The 21,240-nt window shown below is 49.7% G+C and overlaps 11 protein-coding genes across 11 annotated transcripts; 4 read left to right on the top strand and 7 right to left on the bottom strand.

Annotated features, from left to right (window-relative positions):
• Positions 1-309: 309 nt before the first annotated feature.
• On the bottom strand, positions 310-2,800 carry PtrM4_029810 (uncharacterized protein; the record flags this gene model as incomplete). Its single annotated transcript, XM_066103884.1, has 2 exons — positions 310-484; positions 534-2,800. 2 exons carry the CDS (start codon positions 2,798-2,800, stop codon positions 310-312), a joined length of 2,442 nt encoding a protein of 813 aa, XP_065966086.1.
• A 559-nt stretch (positions 2,801-3,359) lies between these two features.
• Positions 3,360-3,862, top strand: PtrM4_029800 (mitochondrial 37S ribosomal protein bS18m; the record flags this gene model as incomplete). Its single annotated transcript, XM_001941889.2, has 2 exons — positions 3,360-3,599; positions 3,671-3,862. 2 exons carry the CDS (start codon positions 3,360-3,362, stop codon positions 3,860-3,862), a joined length of 432 nt encoding a protein of 143 aa, XP_001941924.1.
• Positions 3,863-4,018: 156 nt separating this feature from the next.
• PtrM4_029790 (glycoside hydrolase family 5 protein) lies at positions 4,019-5,449 on the bottom strand (the record flags this gene model as incomplete). The annotated part of the gene is made up of 2 exons (XM_001941888.2): positions 4,019-4,121; positions 4,176-5,449. 2 exons carry the CDS (start codon positions 5,447-5,449, stop codon positions 4,019-4,021), a joined length of 1,377 nt encoding a protein of 458 aa, XP_001941923.2.
• Positions 5,450-6,118: 669 nt separating this feature from the next.
• Positions 6,119-7,688, bottom strand: PtrM4_029780 (IDO domain containing protein; the record flags this gene model as incomplete). The annotated part of the gene is made up of 4 exons (XM_066103883.1): positions 6,119-6,283; positions 6,346-6,944; positions 6,995-7,220; positions 7,275-7,688. The coding sequence occupies 4 exons, from the start codon at positions 7,686-7,688 to the stop codon at positions 6,119-6,121; spliced, it is 1,404 nt and encodes a 467-aa protein (XP_065966085.1).
• Positions 7,689-8,590: 902 nt separating this feature from the next.
• Positions 8,591-9,299, bottom strand: PtrM4_029770 (DSBA thioredoxin domain protein; the record flags this gene model as incomplete). The annotated part of the gene is made up of 2 exons (XM_001941886.2): positions 8,591-9,207; positions 9,257-9,299. 2 exons carry the CDS (start codon positions 9,297-9,299, stop codon positions 8,591-8,593), a joined length of 660 nt encoding a protein of 219 aa, XP_001941921.1.
• Positions 9,300-9,637: 338 nt separating this feature from the next.
• Positions 9,638-11,183, bottom strand: PtrM4_029760 (Major Facilitator Superfamily protein; the record flags this gene model as incomplete). The annotated part of the gene is made up of 2 exons (XM_001941885.2): positions 9,638-10,822; positions 10,875-11,183. The coding sequence occupies 2 exons, from the start codon at positions 11,181-11,183 to the stop codon at positions 9,638-9,640; spliced, it is 1,494 nt and encodes a 497-aa protein (XP_001941920.2).
• Positions 11,184-12,795: 1,612 nt separating this feature from the next.
• Positions 12,796-12,918, bottom strand: PtrM4_029750 (uncharacterized protein; the record flags this gene model as incomplete). The annotated part of the gene is made up of 1 exon (XM_066103882.1): positions 12,796-12,918. One exon carries the CDS (start codon positions 12,916-12,918, stop codon positions 12,796-12,798), a length of 123 nt encoding a protein of 40 aa, XP_065966084.1.
• A 1,267-nt stretch (positions 12,919-14,185) lies between these two features.
• Positions 14,186-14,523, top strand: PtrM4_029740 (uncharacterized protein; the record flags this gene model as incomplete). Its single annotated transcript, XM_066103881.1, has 2 exons — positions 14,186-14,441; positions 14,516-14,523. The coding sequence occupies 2 exons, from the start codon at positions 14,186-14,188 to the stop codon at positions 14,521-14,523; spliced, it is 264 nt and encodes an 87-aa protein (XP_065966083.1).
• A 983-nt stretch (positions 14,524-15,506) lies between these two features.
• PtrM4_029730 (uncharacterized protein) lies at positions 15,507-16,112 on the top strand (the record flags this gene model as incomplete). Its single annotated transcript, XM_001941883.2, has 2 exons — positions 15,507-15,566; positions 15,624-16,112. The coding sequence occupies 2 exons, from the start codon at positions 15,507-15,509 to the stop codon at positions 16,110-16,112; spliced, it is 549 nt and encodes a 182-aa protein (XP_001941918.2).
• A 1,328-nt stretch (positions 16,113-17,440) lies between these two features.
• On the bottom strand, positions 17,441-20,179 carry PtrM4_029720 (Cullin, a subunit E3 ubiquitin ligase; the record flags this gene model as incomplete). The annotated part of the gene is made up of 4 exons (XM_001941882.2): positions 17,441-17,624; positions 17,674-19,562; positions 19,626-20,006; positions 20,135-20,179. 4 exons carry the CDS (start codon positions 20,177-20,179, stop codon positions 17,441-17,443), a joined length of 2,499 nt encoding a protein of 832 aa, XP_001941917.2.
• Positions 20,180-20,576: 397 nt separating this feature from the next.
• Positions 20,577-21,222, top strand: PtrM4_029710 (DNL zinc finger domain containing protein; the record flags this gene model as incomplete). Its single annotated transcript, XM_001941881.1, has 2 exons — positions 20,577-20,960; positions 21,010-21,222. The coding sequence occupies 2 exons, from the start codon at positions 20,577-20,579 to the stop codon at positions 21,220-21,222; spliced, it is 597 nt and encodes a 198-aa protein (XP_001941916.1).
• Between the last annotated feature and the right edge of the window lie 18 nt (positions 21,223-21,240).

Below are 21,240 nucleotides of genomic sequence, written 5' to 3'. Positions count from 1 at the left end.
TGGAGCGAGGAAGGGTTGGTGAAGAAGAGTGGATGTTATGTACTAACAAGGAAGCGGAGAAAAGTCAAGGTGAGCAAGCTATCACGTGGGGGCAGGAGCAGGTGGCGAGGAAAGAGCGAAGGCAAAACAACAAACAAGTAAAATGGGTGAGACGGGAAACACCGCGCACTTTGAACGTGCGGGGAAAGCAAGGGATGACGAATGCGTCTTCAGCTAGTGTGTGGAATAGCGTGTATATTTCTGTTCAAATATAATAAATCTGCAGACAGACCAAAACATGCCAGTTAATATACGCTTCTCCCACACCGTCTACGGATCAAGGTCACGGTTGATGTTATACTGTCGGTACCCAAAGCCATCCATAGTAACCCAATGACCCAGAGCTTCCATCTGGCTCCACACTTCCGGATACCGTTGCCTGATCCAGGCCTCGACATCTTCTTGCTTATTGCTATTAGCCGTGCAGTTGAACCAGCTACCTAGACTGTAAGTTGTTAGTATAATGGACAAACTCCCACCACGCCCGTACGTACATGTGAAGGTCCGGAGTGAAGCCATACTCCTCCTCTACATTCTCCATAAGCTCCCTGGCCTCATCGTGGTTATGGTTTCGTGCAACGGCTGACATGTAGGCAGTCCAGATGGTCTTGTCGATTTCAATGTCTTGCTCCTTCAGACGCTCCCAGATGGACTTTGCGTGCTCGGATCCAAAGTGCATTCCTTCGCAGGATCTAAAGGCAATGGCTATGCTGTTATATGTTGGGCCTTCTTTGGATTCGCAAATGTCTCTCCAGAAGCGGAGCGCCTTTCTGTTTTCTCCAGTGGCAGCATAGGCAAGCATCAAAGAGTTGCGCAGTTTAGTATCCATGTCCACATTCAGGTCCAGTTTCAGTTGGTTGTGCGCCAACTCGAGAGACTCGGCGTCTGCGCAGCGAGCAAACCCAACGAAAGCTGCGACGTAGACGTCTTTGTTTGCGTTGTGCGCAGGACTGACATGGTTGCGCATATGGAAGAAGACGTGGCAAGCCATATCTGATCGATTTCTGGCAAAAAACTCCTTCATGATGAGTATACGCTCTTCTCGTGGCGTTTCCGCAAACACATTTCGTAGCATCTGGTACCCATCCCACGCATCTGATGTACTGGTTTCACCGTCAAGTATGAAGGTCAAAAGTGTCTTTTGGATAATTCTCCGCTGAGCTGGCGAGTACTGATGCGCGTGTATCTGAAGGAGATCCATGGCGTCAGGGACCTCACCCCTGCGAAGATGCAGTAGGGTAAGCGCTGCGACGGTTTCGGGGGCGAAATTGGCCTTGCGCTCATGTAGGTCGTCTACCATGGCCATCAACTCGTCAAAGACGTGTTGTTTTGAGGAGCAGAGAGCCTGTATCAGCAGATTGATGGCTGCGACGCTTCGCTCATCGCCAGAGAAGCTACCCTGAAGATTAAAGTAAGCAGCTCTGGCACCATCAAGATCCCCCACTGAGATACGATACTGCATCTGCATGGTGTAGGTGGTCTCATCAGGCAGGATTCCACGCTTCTCGCCCAAGACTATATAGCGTTCAGCCGCGTATGGGTCTTGCTTTGACATGCAATGCTCCACCAATGCATTGATGGTCTGAGTGTCCGGACGAATCAATTCAACTTTGGGGTCTTTCCGCCGCGCCTCATCGTTCCGGCGAATCAAAACGTCAATCATACGATTGACTTCATCTGGGCCTTTGCCGATAGCCACAGACCAGAGTAGTGTCGCATCCCAGGTTTCTTTAGACGGCGCTTCATCCTTGAGCATGGTGGCTACGACTTGCTGACCAAAGGTCAGATCGCCTGCCGAGGCGCAAGCCTTCAACAATGCAGCGCTTGTGGTTCCCAGGGGTTGCTTAACTGCTGTGCCTCTAGCATTGACAACAGGCTGGGAATACCAGAACTTTGCGCTATCCAGGTGATTATTCTCGGCGTAAACTGAGACGAGTTCTTTTTGCATAGTCGTAGTCAGGGGAACCGAGACGGCTTGAGATGCATCCATAGTCTTTGATATCTCATCTAGATTACTCTCCCGGATATTTCCCATGAGTACATTTCTCCACGCTTTGGAAACGAGTTCCCTCATGTAGCGGGATGATTTCGCGTCGTATTTGAACCCGCTTGCTGCAACCTCCCTCGCCTCTGCAGTGGCGCCAAAGTACGACAGCAGTCGAACTTGTTTCGATTTGATATAAGTAGCGAACGGAATTTCTTTCTTGGACAAATCATCTTGCTCGTTGTACTGGACTTCAAGTTTGGCGAGTTCCTCGATCAGAAGTCGACCAAATGCCAGATGCCACTCCCCAAGGACCTTGGGTTGATGTCCCGCGGCCAACAATTTTTCCAAGATGCCCTTGAGGTCCTTCATACTGAACCAAGGCTGACCATCCTCCTTTGGGTTTTCCTGCAGGTATAAGAGTGCACCATACGCGCTCCCTATGTGGAAGTCCTCAAATGTGCCCTTTCTTTGCGCGAAGAAGTCTTTGATTGCATCAGCAATTTCGGTGGGTTTCGGTGGTCGTGTATCATTCGCTTTTGCTTGTAGAACCTCAGACATCTTCTGAAGTCCAGCGGGTACCTCGGCTGGTCGGAGTTTTCGCTGTTGTTTGAAGAGATTGCCAAAGAAGGTCCGTCGCTGCATCCTGGACAGTGGGAGAGCGCCATGCTGGGTGGCAATATGCGGTCGAAGGGCTCGGTAGCGACATCCCCGATATAGCAGAGGCTCATTGGCGATGATTCTGCGGAATACGACTCGTGTCAAATGTGAGGGCATTGCGATGGCTGCAATGACTGCAGGGCAAAATTGTAATGTGACGTAGGTTCGAGGTGCAATTGGCGCGCGGTCGTAAATGGGTATTTATGCGAAAATAAACGCCATGAAGCAGAGAAGTAGGCGACAGGAATATGTACACGAAGAAGACGAGACGAAAACGTTACAAAGTGTCGACGGCGAACAGTGAGGGGGGTAGCTGAGGAAGCTGGTGAAATCAAATTGCGCTAAGAAAGATAGCCTCCGACCTCCGAGGCCCGCATCTCGAAAAGTCACCACTATAGCGACGACAACACCCACATCGCGCCTGCCAACATGTCAGTAATGCGGTTACCTATTAGACCCTCGCTTTTTGCGGGCAGGATATGCACGCGCTGCTTCTCCTCGGGACCGCAAAAGAAAAGTGCGCATCCATTTCGGAAAAGGTCCATGGACAGATGCAATTGACACTTCCGCAGATGACAGCCTCCTCTCTCTTCTCAGAAAGAGCGACGCCGCCCAGCATCCCTCAATTCCCCTCTCTCCTCCTCCTGCCACCCAACAAAATGGCGATTCTTCCACCATGCGCTTCGCCCGTGACGTAGGTCTCGACCGCGCCTCCACAACCCCATCACGCGAGTGGGCCGAGTCAGAACGTCTAGCACAGTACCAGCGACAGATATATCGCAAGTGGCAACCGGGTGATGTGTATGCGCCACATGATCTGAGCGGTATTGAGCAGAAGAAGTGGAAGCAGGGGCGCATGAAGCCACAGGAAGATGCTTTTGATATCCTAGGTATCAATCCGGTTCTGGAATACAAGGTACGTCGAGGAAGCGTGTATCACGTGGACGCTATATGGGCGAGAGCACATTTAAACTGACCGACGGGCAGAACTTCACAATGATGTCTGAATACATGACCGAAATGGGCCGGATAAAGCACTCCAAAGACACTGGTCTACGACCAAAGAACCAGCGAAAGATTGCAAAGGCAATACGAAGGGCGGTTGGCCTGGGCCTGATGCCTAGTGTGCACAGGCATCCATTGGTGCTGAAGAAGAGTTCACCGGCGAGGTTCTTGTAGTCTTTGCTTGTACGATATCAACGTGATTTACAAATCTTGTCAGAGCATACACATAGCGTGGAAGAAATTGCCGTGTCATACTTTTCACGAGAGCTTGATTGACGACACATGTTTGTTTATATAAATTACTGCTATTCGCTAACTATATCACCAGTCTTAACACTCCGTGCTATTAGCCTCTTTCTCGATCCACTGCGCAATCATCTTCTGCTGCGCCGCAACAATATCCATAGCATGGTCATCATCGTACAAGTCGTACCTGCACACCCGTTAGCCCCCATTCACACTCACTTGCAAAAAAAATGTGGCATACCATCCCGGACTCTCATGCGGCGGATCTCCCGCCCAAACCATCCCAAACCTATTCGCCCTCTGGGTCTCCGGGCGATAAATCCCACCATAAGCCCATGGCGATGTACCAACGTACGCGCCCCCGTCCCTAAACTCATCCATAACAGCCCCGATAATAGTCGTAAAATACGCATCCTTGTGCGTCGTACTAGCACTACTAAGATACGGGTACTCTTTCTCCGCATTCACCCAGTTATCACGCGCCATGCCGAATTCCTCTAAGAACACCGGTTTACCGATATCCATGGCCCAGCGACTCGAGTTGTGCATGAAGTCGCGGGCGAAATCTTGGGAGGCTTTCAGGTTGGCATCGGTGGCGTTGTACATGTCGTATACGCCCCAATTTTGTACCCAGCAGTGGGTGGTGGCGTAGTCGACGGTTGTGAAGCCGTGCACGCGCTTGAAGTAGTATTCGCCTTGCTTACTTTCGAGGCCGACATTGATGAGCTGTTTGGGTGCCATGGTGCGAATGTAGGTGGATATACGGTCGACCCAAGGGAAGAGCAGGTCATCTGGGTTGGGCTTGAGGAAGATGCTGTAGGGGCCTGTGTAGCCGAGTTGGTCGGATGGTTGTGGTTCATTGGCTAGTTGCCATGTCATGATTGTTGGGTCCTCGTTGTACAGACGTCCGGTGACTGTGTTGCGTCGGTTAATGACTGTCTTGATGTGGTCCTTGTACCATTGCTCTGCTTGCGTGTTGTTGTAGATGAGGTTAGCAAACGCAGTGAATGCGCCGTACGAGGCAGCATTAACCCCCTCTACTGTGTAATTTCCCCACCCTGTACCAGGCGTCTCGCGTTGTGGCGACGCTGTCAAATTCCAACTTGGCGGATACGGGATTTGAGTGTTGTTCATCGCCCACGACACATACTGTGCAAAACCACCACTCCATTGCCACTCGTTGTTGAGCGTCATGGTTGCACGCATGCCACGCTTCGACATCTCGGCAAGACAAATGTCAAGACCTTGGAAAACTTCCTCGTTGTACTGGCCGGGTGCTTGCATAAGCGGTGGGTTCATCCGGAAAGGTTGCGGTGTTGGTGCGCCCTCTGAAGCAGCCATAATTCTTAAGTGATTTATGCCTTTGGCAGCCATCTGGTCGAGTTCCGTAACTAAACGAGCATAGTCGCCGCCTGCTGATGGTCCGGCTGCAAGATTCATACATGCCCAGTAGTTCATTCCTCGAAGCTTATCAGTGTATGAAGTCTCGAGGGGAAAAGGTGGTTTACCGGTCATGTAGTGCAATCCACTACTGTCATACAACCTCAATCCTTTGACGTGAACAAAGTCATCCTCTCCAATTGCATTTTCATTCCGACTGTATCCTCCTCTTGGCAATACAGAGCCCGCCGCCAGCGAAGCCCACAGAAGTTGCAAAGACGATTTCATCTCATCAACTTGAAGAAACAGTATGACTGAATCAAAATATCAACGAAAGATTGTTACTGTAGCCTATATACCATCCGCACAACCCGAGACTACGGTCCGACACTACTGTTATGAGTACTACCAGAGCACCCATTATTGACATCATATGCGGAGGAAAAACAACCCGAAGATACGACCATGCCCATTACACCGGAGATCATCCGTCCACACATGGGAGGATACGGTCTGGCGGGCATTCCGGAAGTAAGAATCAGGCCTAACATGTGGAGGTTGTCAGGATGTTACTCAATGAACTTCCATTTACGAGCTGAGGCGCCATGACCAGAAGAGGGGTGTTACTCTCGGTGGGTGGGTCTCCGTGTTAGCGTGGTGGGGAAAGGCGGGCGACTAGGTTGGTTACAGGCTAGAACAATGCACGTCACTACTGTAAGAACGCAACAGGATGAGAGACTACAGCATCGGCTTCCTACTACCTGCTCATTATTTGGGTGGTCGTGTCTATGGACGCGTATAATCTCAAATCGTTTCACCTAGCCGGCGTACCATGAAAACGTCAAGGAATTCAATACTCTCGTCGATACTTGGTTTTAGTAGTGACATTCCGGCCGTCATAGGTAGTCTCTCTGGTGCAGGCTGTGAAAGATAGACCTTTGACCGTGTCCGGTGGGCTGCACGAAACAACTATAACAGTTCATTAGCATTCGTCGGCGACAACCTGCTAAAAACATAGGAGAAGAGCTTACCCTTAGTTGCTTCAGAATCATGTCAAAACTACGCAAGATCTCAGCCACATAACCATCGTCCTCCATCTTATATAGACTTCCTCTAAAGGAATGCCTTCTCAACGCATGGCATAGCTCCCTCTGTCTTCTTGGTACACTCAACTCCAGTTCTCGATCGGAGAGATACTGTTCGATGCCTAGAAATGCATCCATAGCCTGGAACAACAGCATTTGATTACCGCTTAGCCCGTCATACTTTTCCCACTCATCAGTCTCTGTATTTTGCTTTCCAGCGTTCCACGCAAAGAAGCCCTGAATCTTGGACATCCATATGGACTGTGCGATGATCTTGTCGTGCATGTTGATCATGTAAGGACCTATGACGCCTTGCATCTGAGAAGTGATACTAGCAACATGTCCGGCGCATGCAGCTGTGTCGCCTTGATTCATTGCGATGATGGCATACACCATATCGTGATATACAGGTAAGCTGAGCCTTTCCATATCATAGAAGATCTGTGAAAAGGCCACTTCGCCTGATAGAACCTGTGGTGCCATACCAGTGTTGATCTTATGTATATGAGTGCCTGCCTTGTCGAAGTTGAGAAGCTGATTACATGCTAACAGATAATGTTAGTCTGTGTTGATGAGGAAGAGCGGGCTTACCTACTAACATTGCCGGCATCTGATGGACAGCCAAAATGACGCTGTAACGATTGCCATGGCTCGACCAACTCAATGGGTAACTTAATTTCCTTCTCAAGTTGTGCTACTTTTACAACGGGAATGGTAGCCCATCTATATGCATGTCTACTCGAGGCGACGCAACAATAGAAGGCATTGTATACATCTCGGGGAAAATCGACCCAGCGGCCGGCGTCGGCTGCTTCCAGAAGCTGTTAATTGTCAGTCTAGCACTTCGATGCTACGACTATTTCCGGAACTCTTACCTTCTTTACTTCTACCAGATTGACCCGTTCACGAAGTAACTCGCGGAATCGTTCGCGGAACTCTGATATGAGTTTGACGTTTACTTTATCATCAAGGGGAGGCTCTTCTTGGGGTAGGAGTGGCGCGAGTTCGAGATAGATCTCCTTGTACGCTCGGAGAGGCGAAGGCCAGGTAGCATGTACGTGATTCGTATTTGGGGGCCATGATCCTGCGCCATCTTTCTGGATAAGATCACTTAACAGCTCTGCCACTTCATGATGTTCAGTCAGGGCCTTGATTGCTTCGATCTTTCCGTGTCTTTTATTAGAGACGGTTTTTTGTCGTAGCCTGAGCTGTGTGAATTTGGAAAAAATTGACTTCCAAATCACAGCGATGGTGAAGCTGCCTAAAACAAAGGCGATGAGTAGCTGCATGCTGCAATTTCAGAACAAAGATTGTAGAAAGAAAACGATAAAAGATGGTTTGAACCGTGTGTTCTGGGCAAATGCAGTGGCTTATACCTCATGCGTCTCTTCGCTTATAGAATGAGTAGAACGGCTTAGAACCTAACGTGCCACTAATGTCTATATGGGTATCGAAGAAGCGACAAGCTATTATCCGATTGGTATCCCCGCCGGTATTAACGGTGATTCCTCTTTTTCCGCTCCCATAATCCTGCTCAGACTTGGCCGTATCTGGGATGATCTTCAACTCAAGAGTCTACACGGAAACTATACACAGCCACAACGATAGGGACAACCCTTGATGAACCTACAATGATAGGGACAACCCTTAATGACCCCTTAATGAAGCCCATGATAACAGGGACAACCCTTAATGAACCCACACTCATAGGGAACCCCTTACTGAACTCACAATCACAAGGACAACCCTTCATAAACCCACATTTATAGAAAATCCCTTACTGAACTCACAATCACAAGGACAACGACAACCCTTCATGGACCCACAGACTCTGCGCCTAGGCTAATATGACTTGACCTCCTTGCATGCATCCTGATCGCAGCCTAAAATCCTTCTAAGCAAGAGATCTGTGGATTCATCAATCGGCATTCGGCGATCTGATCTCGAGTGTGGAAGACGGGATCTTTGTGTAACAGAAGTGCGCTCTTCGTCGAAAAGTGTGGGAGTTCGGTAGCGAGATCTTGTTTCAACTCGGTGTGTTCATACAAATTTGATTGGTGCTGCTGCTGCCCATCTGTATAGCGGAAACAAAAGTGCTATCGTAATGCAAATAAGTCGTGATATCATTCAGAAGTTTGATATTCCTACGAGTATGCGAGTTCATTAGATAATATCAGGAACCTTGGCAGTCTCAAAGATTACCCTCCTGCCTCTTCAACCGCTCAAATAGCTGAACAAAAGCAGCTGGCTCTTGCGCGCCTCCAACCTCGTACTGGCCATTGATCTCAAAATTAGGGACTCCAGAAATACCGTTTCTGCGCGCTTGTTCAACCTCCTGATCCACCTCTGGGCCTCCCTTGCCACTCTTCAGCCACTCTTCAACTTCTTTTTCTTCCAGGCCAGCCTTAACACCTGCCTCGATCAAAATGTCTTGGCTCATTATATCTTTCTCGTTCTCAAAGTAAGCGGCAAAAAGTTCCTCAATGACACGTGTCTGCATTTGTGGGCCCTTTGTCTTTCCAAGCTGCACAAGTCGGTGGGAGTCGCGTGTGTTTCCAGTCTTGCCGCCGTATTTAAAGTTGATGCCTTCCTCTCTGCCAATTTGACTCAGGCGCTCTTGCATCATTCTCACTCGCTCTTTTCCAAACTTCGACTCATATGCTTGCTGCTTGTCCACGCTCTGGCGCGCTTCGGGATTTAGGTAGAAGGGGAACCAGTTGGTGGAGAAGGTATCGTTTGAGCCTGGGTGTTTCTCTTTGTAGGATGCGATGCCCTTCTCCAGACGCTTTTTACCCACATAGCACCATGCTGTGTCATTGTTATTATATAATCTAATAAACGAACACGAGAGACCTACGGCACACGGTATCGCTGACGATGTTGACCTGGAAGTTGGTCATCTTGCGTAGGCTTGCTCGGAACGCCACGGTGAGGAATTGCCAAAACAACTTTGCTGTTGAAGTGATGTCATTGTCAGGGGATGCTTGTCCTTATATCCACTGTATCACGTGCTCTTGTTCGAAAATTTCGAATGCGCGTTATGTAGTTTTAGGTGGATGGTGTTGCTGACAAATTCGTTGGAGAACGGGAAGTCGCCATGCCGGCCCCTCTTTTCCAGTAACTTCCGCGGCGATGCGCCATCTCGCGCACTCCACCACATCAACTCCATCTCTTAAGGTAAAGTCGGTATCCTCGGCAAAATTGCGAGGCGCTTTGAGCACAGATTTTGTCTCTTTCACTAAGTCGCAGGTTTGGTTTGCTGCTTCTTTAGCATCCATGCTTCGCGAAACTTCGCCCCCCGGACCATAACAAGCACAACGCCCGGTATACAGGCAATGTCCAGGAGTCCGAGGCCAGTAAAGGTCCACCCCCAGCCTATGCCTTTTAAAATGCTAGCCATGATGGCTGCACAAATCGCTGCAGCAAAGTTGCGGAGGAACGCGCCCAAAGCAACCGCACTAGCAGCCTGAGTCGGGTCGCATTCTGTTTGGAAAGAAGCGGTCACCACAGAGACCATGGAAGCGCCGACTCCTGCTAAGAACGAGCCGAAAAGCCCGGCGGCTGGATGTACGTGTTTCTGTGTGAACCAACCAAACATAATTTTGCCGGCAGCGGCAATAAGTAGACCTGGTATCTGGATCAAGACTCTTCTTTCAGGTGCGACCTTTCCATCCGGGCTTTTGGCGAGAGCTTTTTTCCTCATATGATCGGAAAGCCAGCCCACAGGAATAGCGGTGACAAACATTGCAATACCAGGGCATAGGTATCCATAGCCGACCTCTGCACTGGTCCAATGATATCCGTCTTCCCAGATCGTCGGGAAGGAAATATACATGCCATAAACGCCTGCAAACTGGACGGCTCCGTTGGAAGAGACTATCAATTGAGGAGGATATTTGAGGAGGCGTCCGAACTCCAGCAGCGATGGCCGAGGACCTTTTGGGATTTTCGAGTCGGTACAAGGTTTAGTTCGGAAGCTTGGTATCGAAAACCAAGGTTGGTTCGCAAGAGCAGTGCCATTACCGACCAGAGATCGTAAAGTTTCCGGCACACAAAAAATTATGGCCAAGTACACCGGGACGCTAGCGAGTGAGAGGAATCCGAATATCCATCTCCACCTAGTGGCAGTAGCAAACTGGCCGCCGATGAACGGACCGAGAAGAGGACCGAGCTGGGGTCCCATGAGAAACCACGATAGGGCTGAAGCGCGATTGGCAGGCTCTGTAATATCAGCGATTGTACCAGCCCCGACTGAGAAGACTATACAAGAGCCAAAAGCCTGGAAAACACGGAGAAAGTACAGGGACGCGAGATGGGCTGGCAGCACTGCAAGCAATGTGTTGGCGATGATGAAACTGCCCAGTCCGACCATGTACACTGTTTTTCTCCCACCGATATCAGAAGCTGTCGCACCAAAGAGAGGCTACTGGAGGTTAGAATAGATAACCCATATTGGATTTGGTCAGAAAACATACTGCAATTGCGAAGACGACCATGTACATTGAAACAGTGCCATTGATCACGGATTCGGATGCGTCAAAGACCCTTTGGAACAGTTTTAGAGAAGGCAAGTAAATCGCTCCGCAAAGAGGTCCAAAGAAGCCTGCTGCTGTAACAACAATAAGAATGAACCTTTGACGATTCACCGAGAAAGCCGAATACGGGGGCGGTGGTGGTGAAACATCGATTTCGGATAACGGTAGCGAAGGGTATTCGTCAGAGTCGATGTTCAAATCGCACTCCTTTTCGTGCTGAGCTTTCTCAGTATCAATCGCTGAAAGCATGACGGAGAACGATCAACGATGCGGTGTGACAGTCAAACTACTTTTATCAAACGTGAAGGAAGAAGGTAAGCTGCTTACTATACGACATCCCGACTACTCCGGTCTGTGCACAATGTCTATATACGACTGGCCATTCATTCGTGCGGGGTGGTGTAACTCCCTGGTTCGAGAGCTCACGCCCAGTGATGTGTAGAAGGAAGCATGCTTCCGCATCGCTCAATGTCCGACGTGCCGAGCTTACGTTAAGAGGACCGGAAAATCCTCCGAGCCTGTCTGAGACACGGCTTTTTGGCTTTAAGTAGCATGAACGCCCCTTGGTCTTATTAGCTCGGGTTCGGGTACAGGTAATAGTACCATGGAGACATCCTGGGTGCTGTCAGCACTTATCAGGCGGATGTATACACACACCCGAATACGATGTACGCACCCGTGTGCAGGGCCAAGCAACACGCTATTCAAGCCACCGAAGGGATTGTCAGCTGGGATCAGTTTGGAAGAGTTCCTTTGAACCAACCGATGACACGTAGTCGATTTGCGGACCTTGGGGCGCTAGTGAAACTGGTGTATTCTTGCTTCGAGTACAGTGGTTTCCAATAAACCGGTTTTGGACGATGGGGAATCCATGCTCTATATTAATATGTTGTTTAGCATGCTTGATTACTCAGATGGACTGTCATTCCTGCGAGGTTTGTCCGCGGCGGTGTATGGCATGGCAGACAAAGACAATGGATGCGGTGAGAAAAGGTGGGAGTGAAGAGGTGTGCGAAGACGCCTTTCAAGTTGACATCAAAGCAAGAGGCTGGATACTGATAGCCGACTCCGAGGGAGCATTTGCCACGCTTTCACTAACGTAACGGTCGGGGGAGGTTTCCCCAAAAGCAGAGGCTTGGGGAAGTCTTGGGCATCAACTCATGTGCGGAGAACAATACCCACAAATCTAAGAAAGATACCTGCCTTACGCGTGCGATCTTCCGCGGAGATCTTTAAGGGTACTTTGCCAAGACAAGAGATCTTACATGCATCCTAGCGTCTGCAAGGTTCAACGGATGCGTTAAATTCCGTATTGTTTGCGAGTGAGCTTTCAGGCCGTTGATCGCGGTATTGAATTGCAAATCGAAAAGACCAGCCCAAAGAGTGGTTGGTAATTTCGACCTGTTGTGGATTTGCTCCTGATGATACGGTTCAATTCCGTATGTTGTGGTGAATGTAGAGACCGGGCGGATAGAAGCGCTGACTAGGATGTGAGATCGAGATCTTGAGAAAAACCATTTCAAGATGGAATTAGGATTAAAGTTTCGAAGGAGATTCCGGCATTTTCCTGTACAGTCCTAGTCACATCTGAAGTTCGGGTATCGCTCGCTACACCGCAACTACCTCCTCAACCCTCAACTTCAATTTCCTGGGATGCAACGGACCGGCGGGTGCCATCTTACCATTTCATTATTCATCGCTTCTCCGCTTGCAACCCCTCACGTTATTCTGTTCCAGGCATGCTCATTTGTCACCATAAAAGTTAATAAAAGGCCCCCTCGCATTAGTACGACGTTACAAACAATCACTTTCTTGGTACGAGGCCCCACCCTTAAGGCTTAAGCTTCTCGGCATCGTTTCCTCAGAAGTCGGTGTTGCGGTTGGTGGCGTATGCATCGTAGCCCACATGGATATGTATGGCTTTACCGAAGATGACCCACGTGCTCGTGCGTCGGTTGACCACCTGCAAAATTGCGAGAAACATCCTTAACAATTCTTATGATACCGAGGTAAGAAGTGAAATGTTACCTAGGTAGCGAGGTTAGTATCCGAGGGCTCGGAAGCTGCGGGCACGTTCATAGGGAAAGAGGTGGAAACCTTTTAATCACCGGCTTCTTGTTACCGAGGGCGCACGTGCTAGGAAGATCCATCAGCAACAGAATTGCGTGCTGAGGGCTCTCATAGCCCGCGAGAATGGTGCCGATGAGATTGTCGGATAAATCCTTGTCGCTGAGTAAGCCCAAGCGGTGGGATCCGAAGAATCTTCAAATAAGGATCTTGCTGTAATTTTCATTACAGAGGTCTTTGGAATGTTTCTTGTTAATGCCGGTATGAAGTGTGTTGCGGATTCAGTCCTTGAGCCCGCGACCGAGCTTCAGAATCTTCAGTGGCAGATAGTGGAGGAAGGGGAAGTTTAAGATAATAGAGTTGAAAATGACGGGCCTGTTCTTCAATCGGAGAATATGAAGTGGGGCATCCGTTTTCTTTACGATCTGGAAACTCGGGTTGAATAGAACTTCTGAAGGTTTGGCGAGTGTGTATCGGTGAGACAAAGAGTATACTAAGACACCGCTACCGACGACATGACTCGAATTACTCAGGAATATCCCTGTAAGATCCCTAGAGCTTTGTCATGCTCCCTGTAAGATCCCTAGAGCTTTGTCATGCTCCCTGTAAGATCCCTAGAGCTTTGTCATGCTCCCTGTAAGATCCCTAGAGCTTTGTCATGCTCCCTGTAAGATCCCTAGAGCTTTGTCATGCTCCCTGTAAGATCCCTAGAGCTTTGTCATGCTCCCTGTAAGATCCCTAGAGCTTTGTCATGCTCCCTGTAAGATCCCTAGAGCTTTGTCATGTCTTCTCAGAGGTAATTAAGACCGAAAATTCTCAGTAGGACTTTAGTCAATCTATGTGTCATCTCAGAGTCTTGATCGGCTTGTGGACAGGCTTGATGGCCCGCTGGTAGAGTCTCCACTTCTCGCCCTGGGCAACGATGATGTCCTCACTTGCGTACTCAGCTAACATAGTGTGCGGAATCTTGACCTGATTTCCAGACTTGGCTTAGGTATCTTCGTTTCTGCAGATACCCCGTGACACGAGCAGCTTTTGCCACTACTCTGCTCCATTGGTCATTGCAGAACAATTTCGCTGCACCGTATTTCACTAGAAGTTCTCTTAGATTCCAGTTGTATAGCCCTGCTTTGTTAACATTTTTCATCAATGGTAGAAGGCAGAGTAAGAATTGAACTGTGGAAATGTTCTTGGGGAAGTTGCAAGGTGGTGTGGCAAACCCCAAAGAAGGAGGCGCCAAAGGCGACCGCGACAACTACTACAATAGTGCTGAAAGGAAGGAAAGCATGATGAACAACTGCAACTTTCAACACTATCTACGCCAAGTGCTCATGTACCAATCCCGATGTAAAACCCGTAACACGTTGATCCAAATTATCTCCAAGACCAAACGCATTCACGACTCTCTTGGCAACATCGACCCCCGCTTCCCTCCATATGGTAAGCGACATAAATCCAGCTCAGCACAAACTTTCTCATGTGCTCGCTACCATATGCGACAGATAACAACGCAGCAGTTTAGACGGCAGACACATACCTAATCACACCATGATAGGCCATCATCCTTGACGTATTGAGCATCATAGCCATCGCTCATCTAGTACCTCAGAGAGCCTTTTCCATGATCTTTTACCCTAAATATCATTCCATCAGCCCACATGGACATTGTTGCACAGCATGTATGTAACCCGAGCTGTGAGCAAAATTTCCGGGCATGCGTGGATCGACATGTTGTGGAATAGTTCGTAACACCGCAACCGCCACTGCCGATGAACAAAATGCAACTATCTATGCAGCTGTAATCGCATCGTAATTTGGTGTAATAAACTATGCACCCTTCCGAAGCACATAAACTTCGACGCAACTCTAATCGCAGCTGTCGTGTTCTAAAACCTAACTCGGCGGGAGTGCAATATCTAACTGCAAGCAAACGTGCAGTTCTGCGCTATAGGAGTATATCTTGTAGCCGTGATAATTGTCATGCATCAAGAAGCGGGATGTTTGATGGTTCAGTGGGTCGATGATGCATCCTCCTGCAGTGGTTCACTCAAGTAGTTACCCACATATCATCTGCGTAACGTCCCTGCCTCGTTCCATGGTTGGGGGCGGCATTCCATCTCGGATCGGGGTTAATTTTTGACTATCATATATTTTCTCTTAGGAGCAGGAGTTTTGGGTCGCTTCTGGACAGTACCATGGTACAGCTTCGCACGACGAGAATAACAAGGCAGCGAAAAGTATATCTTTGATAGGAGATACCTCTTTCCTAGGCTGTCTCGACAGACTTCGTACACTTCTACTACATCCAAAACATTCTCAAACAAACAAACGTTCATCAGAAGACGTTATCACCCTCCACGTCAGTACAATTCACATCCGCATTCGCAAACGTCCCCAAAACTTGCTCAATCACCCACCTCGCCTCATCTGAAGGTTTCAATAACCTCAGCGCAAGAAGAACGACTCCTCTTTTACCAAACAACAACACCACATCCAGCCAAGATCATGGATACAGCAATGCCCGCTGCACACAGCATGAACATGGGCAACGGCTGCAAAATCAGCGTAAGCCCCTCTCTCACCCATTACCATTACCCATCCCCAATCTAACAACTTCCACAGATGCTCTGGAACTGGAACGTGTTAGACACATGTTTCATGTCTTCAAGCTGGCATATCCACTCGACCACCACGTTCGGCATTTCCTGCGTCGGTATCGTGCTTCTCGCTATCTTGATCGAGTTCCTTCGTCACGCAGGCAAAGAATATGATGGTTTCATTGTGGCTCAGCATAAGAAGAACAGTGATGGGGCCGGGGAGACGATGGTTCACGCATCTTCGGATAGGACTAAGAATTCAAGGATGACGACGACAGCGGAGGTATACAGACCGAGTCTGGTGCAACAGGCGATCAGGACGCTGTTGCATACATGCCAGTTTGCGGTAGCGTATATTGTCATGTTGCTGGCAATGTACTATAATGGGTACTTTATCCTTTGCATCTTTCTAGGTGTGTATATTGGGAATTTCATTTTTGGGTGGGAGAGCTTCAAGGTTGGGAATAATGGTGAGGACCGTATGCAGGAGAATGTTACCGTGTGCTGTGGGTAGAGCATGGGGAATGGCAGAGAACGGGTAGTGTGTAACTCAAGAGGTATCACTTCACAGCACAAGGCAGTAATCAGTGTCAGGTTATGGGAAGCTTGATTGAATCATGTATGGTAGTTACCCTTCTTAGTCGTCAGAATTCCTCCTCACACATCTCGAAGGTGTTGCCGTGATCCCTCCATGACCCATTTATCCAACGCCTCCCACGGAAACATGTAGTTCAGTGTGTTACAACCCCAGTAGGGATGTGTAATTCAGTATGAAAATACAGGGATATCATCTACAAGGTATTAGCGAGGCAGTCGGCAAAGAGGGATGAGAAGATGTAGCTGACCGTTTAACGTCCATCGAGACCGCCATCACTTCGTAAAGCACAAGTGAGTGGCTTACTTGGCCTACAAAACAGTTAGTACAAAGCGACTCCAAGACGAAGAAAGGACTATTGACGTACAGGGCAGCCATCGCAGTTGCAGGTGGTGCCGCAGTTGCATTGGCCTTGAGCGCAGCCGCAGTTACCCATTTTGATAGTTGGTAGGGGTGGTTTGGTTTGAGTGGTTGAGGTTGGTGTTTGAAGGTTGGATTGTAAGACTTGATCGGTTGCAATGTGGTGGATGAGAGAAGAGAAGACGGATAGCGGATGGTCTTATATATCTACTACGCGCGACTTGTGCGGACGAAAATGTCGTAGCTCCGACTTGCACACCCTCAGTGGCGGCATTCTGCATATGCGGATCGGGCGTTTGCCCCTCTCACGTCGCCATGATGTCGTTCGAGAAGTGTCGACGGAAGCTATACTACTGGCTACCTTGACAGTTTGGGCCGGCGTCTTACCGATAATATTCAATGGTCAGCGTTTGCTGATTGGTGTGCGCGGTTTGTGCGGTCGGGCATGTGGGGGTTGAGGTACTTGTGCGGTGTTCTAGCCACGATTTGGAAAGTGCTAGTGTTGGCTCAGGGTAGAAAGGTGGGGTTGCGTAGTTTGTGCGAATGGGCTGCCAAGGCCGCCGATCATGACAGCTGAGCTTGGGCGTCGTCATCACCCACCCATCTCCAACCAACTCCGACATGACGCGCTCGAGGCTTCTAGTGTACCCGTTGATGCATAGACGTACCACGGGAGCTGAAAGAACCACCATTTCCTCGGTGTTTGGAAGTGCTAGAACAGAAACCCTTAGATTGCCCCTCGGCTATCTACATGGACCCTTTATGACGCCCATACCCTTCACCCAGAGACGCCAATGCTATGCACTCAGCGATGCTATTTCACACCAGTGCTGAAAACCCAAAGCTCGCCTAAAACGCCATACGAAAGAACACGGCCAGCTTCTCTACTACGCTAGGTATCGGTATGAATCCGTCTGTTCAGTTTCGGTGCGCTCAATGCGCTCAATGTATTCGCGCTCAAGAAGCGATTCAATACGCTTCTTGACCATGGCCACCTCGGGCTTGAACTGTCCGGCGAGTTGAGTGATGGTTTCCGACATGAGCTGTTGGTGCGATAGTTGTTTGCGTTGCCTGTCATGTGTTAGCACTTGGCCCCTTTCATGAGAAATCATAGACGTACTTCATGATTCGCACAATTGCTGCCTCAATACAGAAGCATCGCGAGTCATCGTTCTTCTTCTCCGTCTCTCGTCGCTCACGATCGCTCTCAACTTTATTGCCGCCACTAACGACACCAACCTTGATCTTGATGAATTTGCCCTGGAAGCCCTCATTGAAAAAGAAGCGGTCGCTGGGCTTCACATCCTTGGACATGGGCTCTTTTATCAATATACGCGTCTTGGGCGCCACAGCGAGCGACTGCAGATTCCTGATGAGATCAGTGGGCGGGATCTTGGTCCGGGCTTGGATCTCCTCGAAAGTCAGGTGTTCACCTTCACCGACGTCGTTGAATAGAAGAAGAATGATCATGCCGTACGTTGAAACGTTGAGATCATGACGGCGCTCCTTGAACGATCCGTCCTTTTGCGGCACCTTGGGGAATACGGCCTTGATATCGGCGGAACCCATGTTGGCGAGCCAGCGAAGCTGTCGTCCCGTGTGCCGTTTGTCGTAAAAATTCTTGAACCCGCTCTTCAGTTTCTCCACGGCAGCAGGGTAGATGCATTCTGGTCGCTTATCTTCCTTGCCGGCGGCCACTCCACCCATGGTCTCGAGGGGCCATGTCCCACTGGTGAGCACGTTGATGGATAGCTCAATACGATTTGGATCTTTCTCACCCAGGCCCTCGACATGTTTCTTGTAACCAGCTGTGAACTCTTCTGAAAGAGTCATGTCCTTGAACATGGCCTCCAGCTTCAGCGTGAAGTTATTCCCAAGCTCGATCTTCATCTTAGAAATCATCTGCTTCTCTACCTCGTTGCTGATCGACTTGTTCATTAACAAGCGACGGCAAAGATGCTTCTTGTAATAGCGCTGCAAGAGGTCCTTGTCTTGGACATATCGGAGTAAGACGATGGCCTTTTCCAGGACAGCATCAATCTCTGTCTCCGTTTTGCCCTTGATTCCCTTCTTCATGTTTTCATCAATGAAGAGAGAGATGTACTCGGATGATCGCGGGAACAATGGTGAGTTGATGAAGTCGGTAAAGCTCTGTGTCTGCGCCTGCTGCAACAGTGGATCGCCGAGGAAAGACAATTGCCAGATCTTGTCAAATTTGTCCTTCAACAAAAGTACATCCTCAACCCACTTGATGGCGGCGACTGTCTGTGCGTTCAAGTTCTTCTCCTGCGCAGGGGCTTTGCCCTTGTCAGCAGGGTCAGAAGTTGGTGCTGTGACAGGCGCCTGCGATGCTGCGATGGCGTCCTTGTTGATGTCTGAACCCATTTCAACGATGCGTTGTTGTATCGCTCGGGTAAGCTCCATCTTCCTGTCGTCTACACGAGCGTTCAAGTCGTAGATCAGCTGGAGCTCTTCCACCATGTGGTTGTCGATCATGAAGCGGACGCCGCTATCCATGTCGATAAGTTCGTGGATGCGGTTCTTGATCATCTCGTCCTCTACTACCTTTTGTATCTTAGGCCCAGTGCTCTCCAGTAGTGTTTGCTTACAACGCTCGTCTTCTTCATAAATTCGGCGTCGCGTGTGTTTGCAGTATGCGCCAGCTTGGGAGTCGCGCAAGAGGAGCTCCGATTCTTGACGGTAGATGAGCCTACTCGTGTCGAGGTACTCTTTCTCGAAAGACGTGTTGTACAGCCGCTGTTCTTCTGCTTCCACGTCACCCTCATGCAGCCCTTCCAACATCCAAACACAGGACTTGATGAGTTGTTTGTCAATGACATCGCCGTCGCGTTCCATCTGGATCTGGTCCAGGATGGTGTGGTTCAGCAGCTGAAGAATGGTTCGAACGTCGGTCACGGAGATTCTCGATTCCAGAATCTCGTCGCGAAACAGGACCATGGCGGCGTTGTATATTGATGGCCGTCTATGGTCTGCACAATAAACACGATCCTTGGACCAGTCCGCGTTAGCTGTGTCCTTTTGGTCGAATAACGGGGATGATCATCGTCTTACCATGTACATGAGGACGTCTGCCAGCATGCTCGTGCAGATTTGGTGATCGCCCCATGCCTGCCTCAGTCCCTTTAGAAACTTCTCGCCTGCAACACGTCGCTCATTGGCCGTAGTGCCGCCTACACCCTGTGTGTTGACAAGAAGGTTTGGTGACAGTAGTTGCTGGATCGAGGCGCGAACCTCGCTGCTCAGCCAGCTGCGCTCAAATTCGTGCACTTTGTTGTAAAGGTTTTCGCCCTTCTTTTTCAAAACGATACGGTACGCGTGGCGATACAGCTCCTCGTACGATAGCTTGGACGCGTTCTTGGTGTGTATCTCCCTAAAGGCGGCCTCGATGGTAGCCCACGTGTTCTCGAAATCGACCTCGTCGCCGTGAAGGCCCTGTGATGGCGCCATGGTTAGTCTCGTGTTGGTTATGTTGGGATTAGAAACGGAGGTAAGGCTCGTATATAATACCAGATACGCCGTCAAGATGGAGGTGAAGGTAAAGATGAGCGCGCACAACATACCCTCCTTGGCGGCCGAATGCGCTGCCTTCCTCGTCCTGCAATCATGCTTGTTTGGCTTGGATGTGTATTGGAATCTTCTAGTCGGCCTTTGGCGATAGCGATGGCGGAGGTGAGCGGGCGACTGAAAGGCTGAATACAATGGCGCGGTCGCCACGGGTGGATATGGGTTTGAGACTACCAACAAGCAATAATATGCGGCAAGAAGAGAACTGTCAAAGAAGTGCAGACACAGCCGTGAGCGCGAGTGGGGGAGAAGTGTTGGTTCAAGTGCCGGGGCTGGTTGCGGGCATATTCCCCACTGAGCGGAAGCTGCCATCGTCATCGCTTGGCGCTCGGTGATTTATTCTTTGCCCGCTGCACTTCCGTTCAAAGTGCACATACTCCAGTCGAGACATAATCCGTCACGTCTCTCTCAATCCAGACACAGTTCAATCACATCGACATGCGCTCGTCGTCGTCATTGTCTGTCTTGCGCGCCTTTGCCAGAAGCACTGCGCCGCGGCACATTCCAACCCCGACAAGCCGCCTCCTTCACACGCCGCGAAGGTGCGCCTGCGCTGTCGTACGCCCTTCAATTGCTACAGCACGAGCCCGCATTACCTCTTTCGCCCGGTTCGAGTCAAGCGCCGCCTCCCCAACATCGCCCAATGCTCCCGACTCGCGATTAGAACGCGATCAAGTCCCGTCCTACGAGCTCACCTTTACCTGCAATGTCTGCAAGACACGCTCGTCGCACCGCCTATCCAAACAGGGCTACCACCATGGTACCGTGCTGATCCAATGTCCGGACTGCAAGAATAGGCATCTGATTAGCGATCATCTCAAAGTACACCGAGCAGTCGCTACAAGCACACCCACAAGCTAACCTGACGTAGGTCTTTTCCGACAAGTCCGTCACGATCGAAGACCTGATGCGGGAAAAGGGCAACCTCGTCAAGAAGGGCTCTTTGAGCGCCGAAGGCGATGTCGAGTTCTGGGACGACGGAAGCACGACACCCCGGTCAGCACAGTTTCACGTTGAATCCACGCCCAAAGGTGACAACCGCCTCGCCGAACAACCAACACCATCGAAGCCGTCTCAAGACTAAATTTGCTCCGAATCGGCC

This window comes from Pyrenophora tritici-repentis, chromosome 1 (assembly GCF_003171515.1).
Source record: "Pyrenophora tritici-repentis strain M4 chromosome 1, whole genome shotgun sequence".
Classification (NCBI taxonomy): Eukaryota; Fungi; Ascomycota; class Dothideomycetes; order Pleosporales; family Pleosporaceae; genus Pyrenophora; species Pyrenophora tritici-repentis.
The sequence above is the reverse complement of the archived record's forward strand: the minus strand, read 5'-3'. Positions and strand labels throughout refer to the sequence as shown.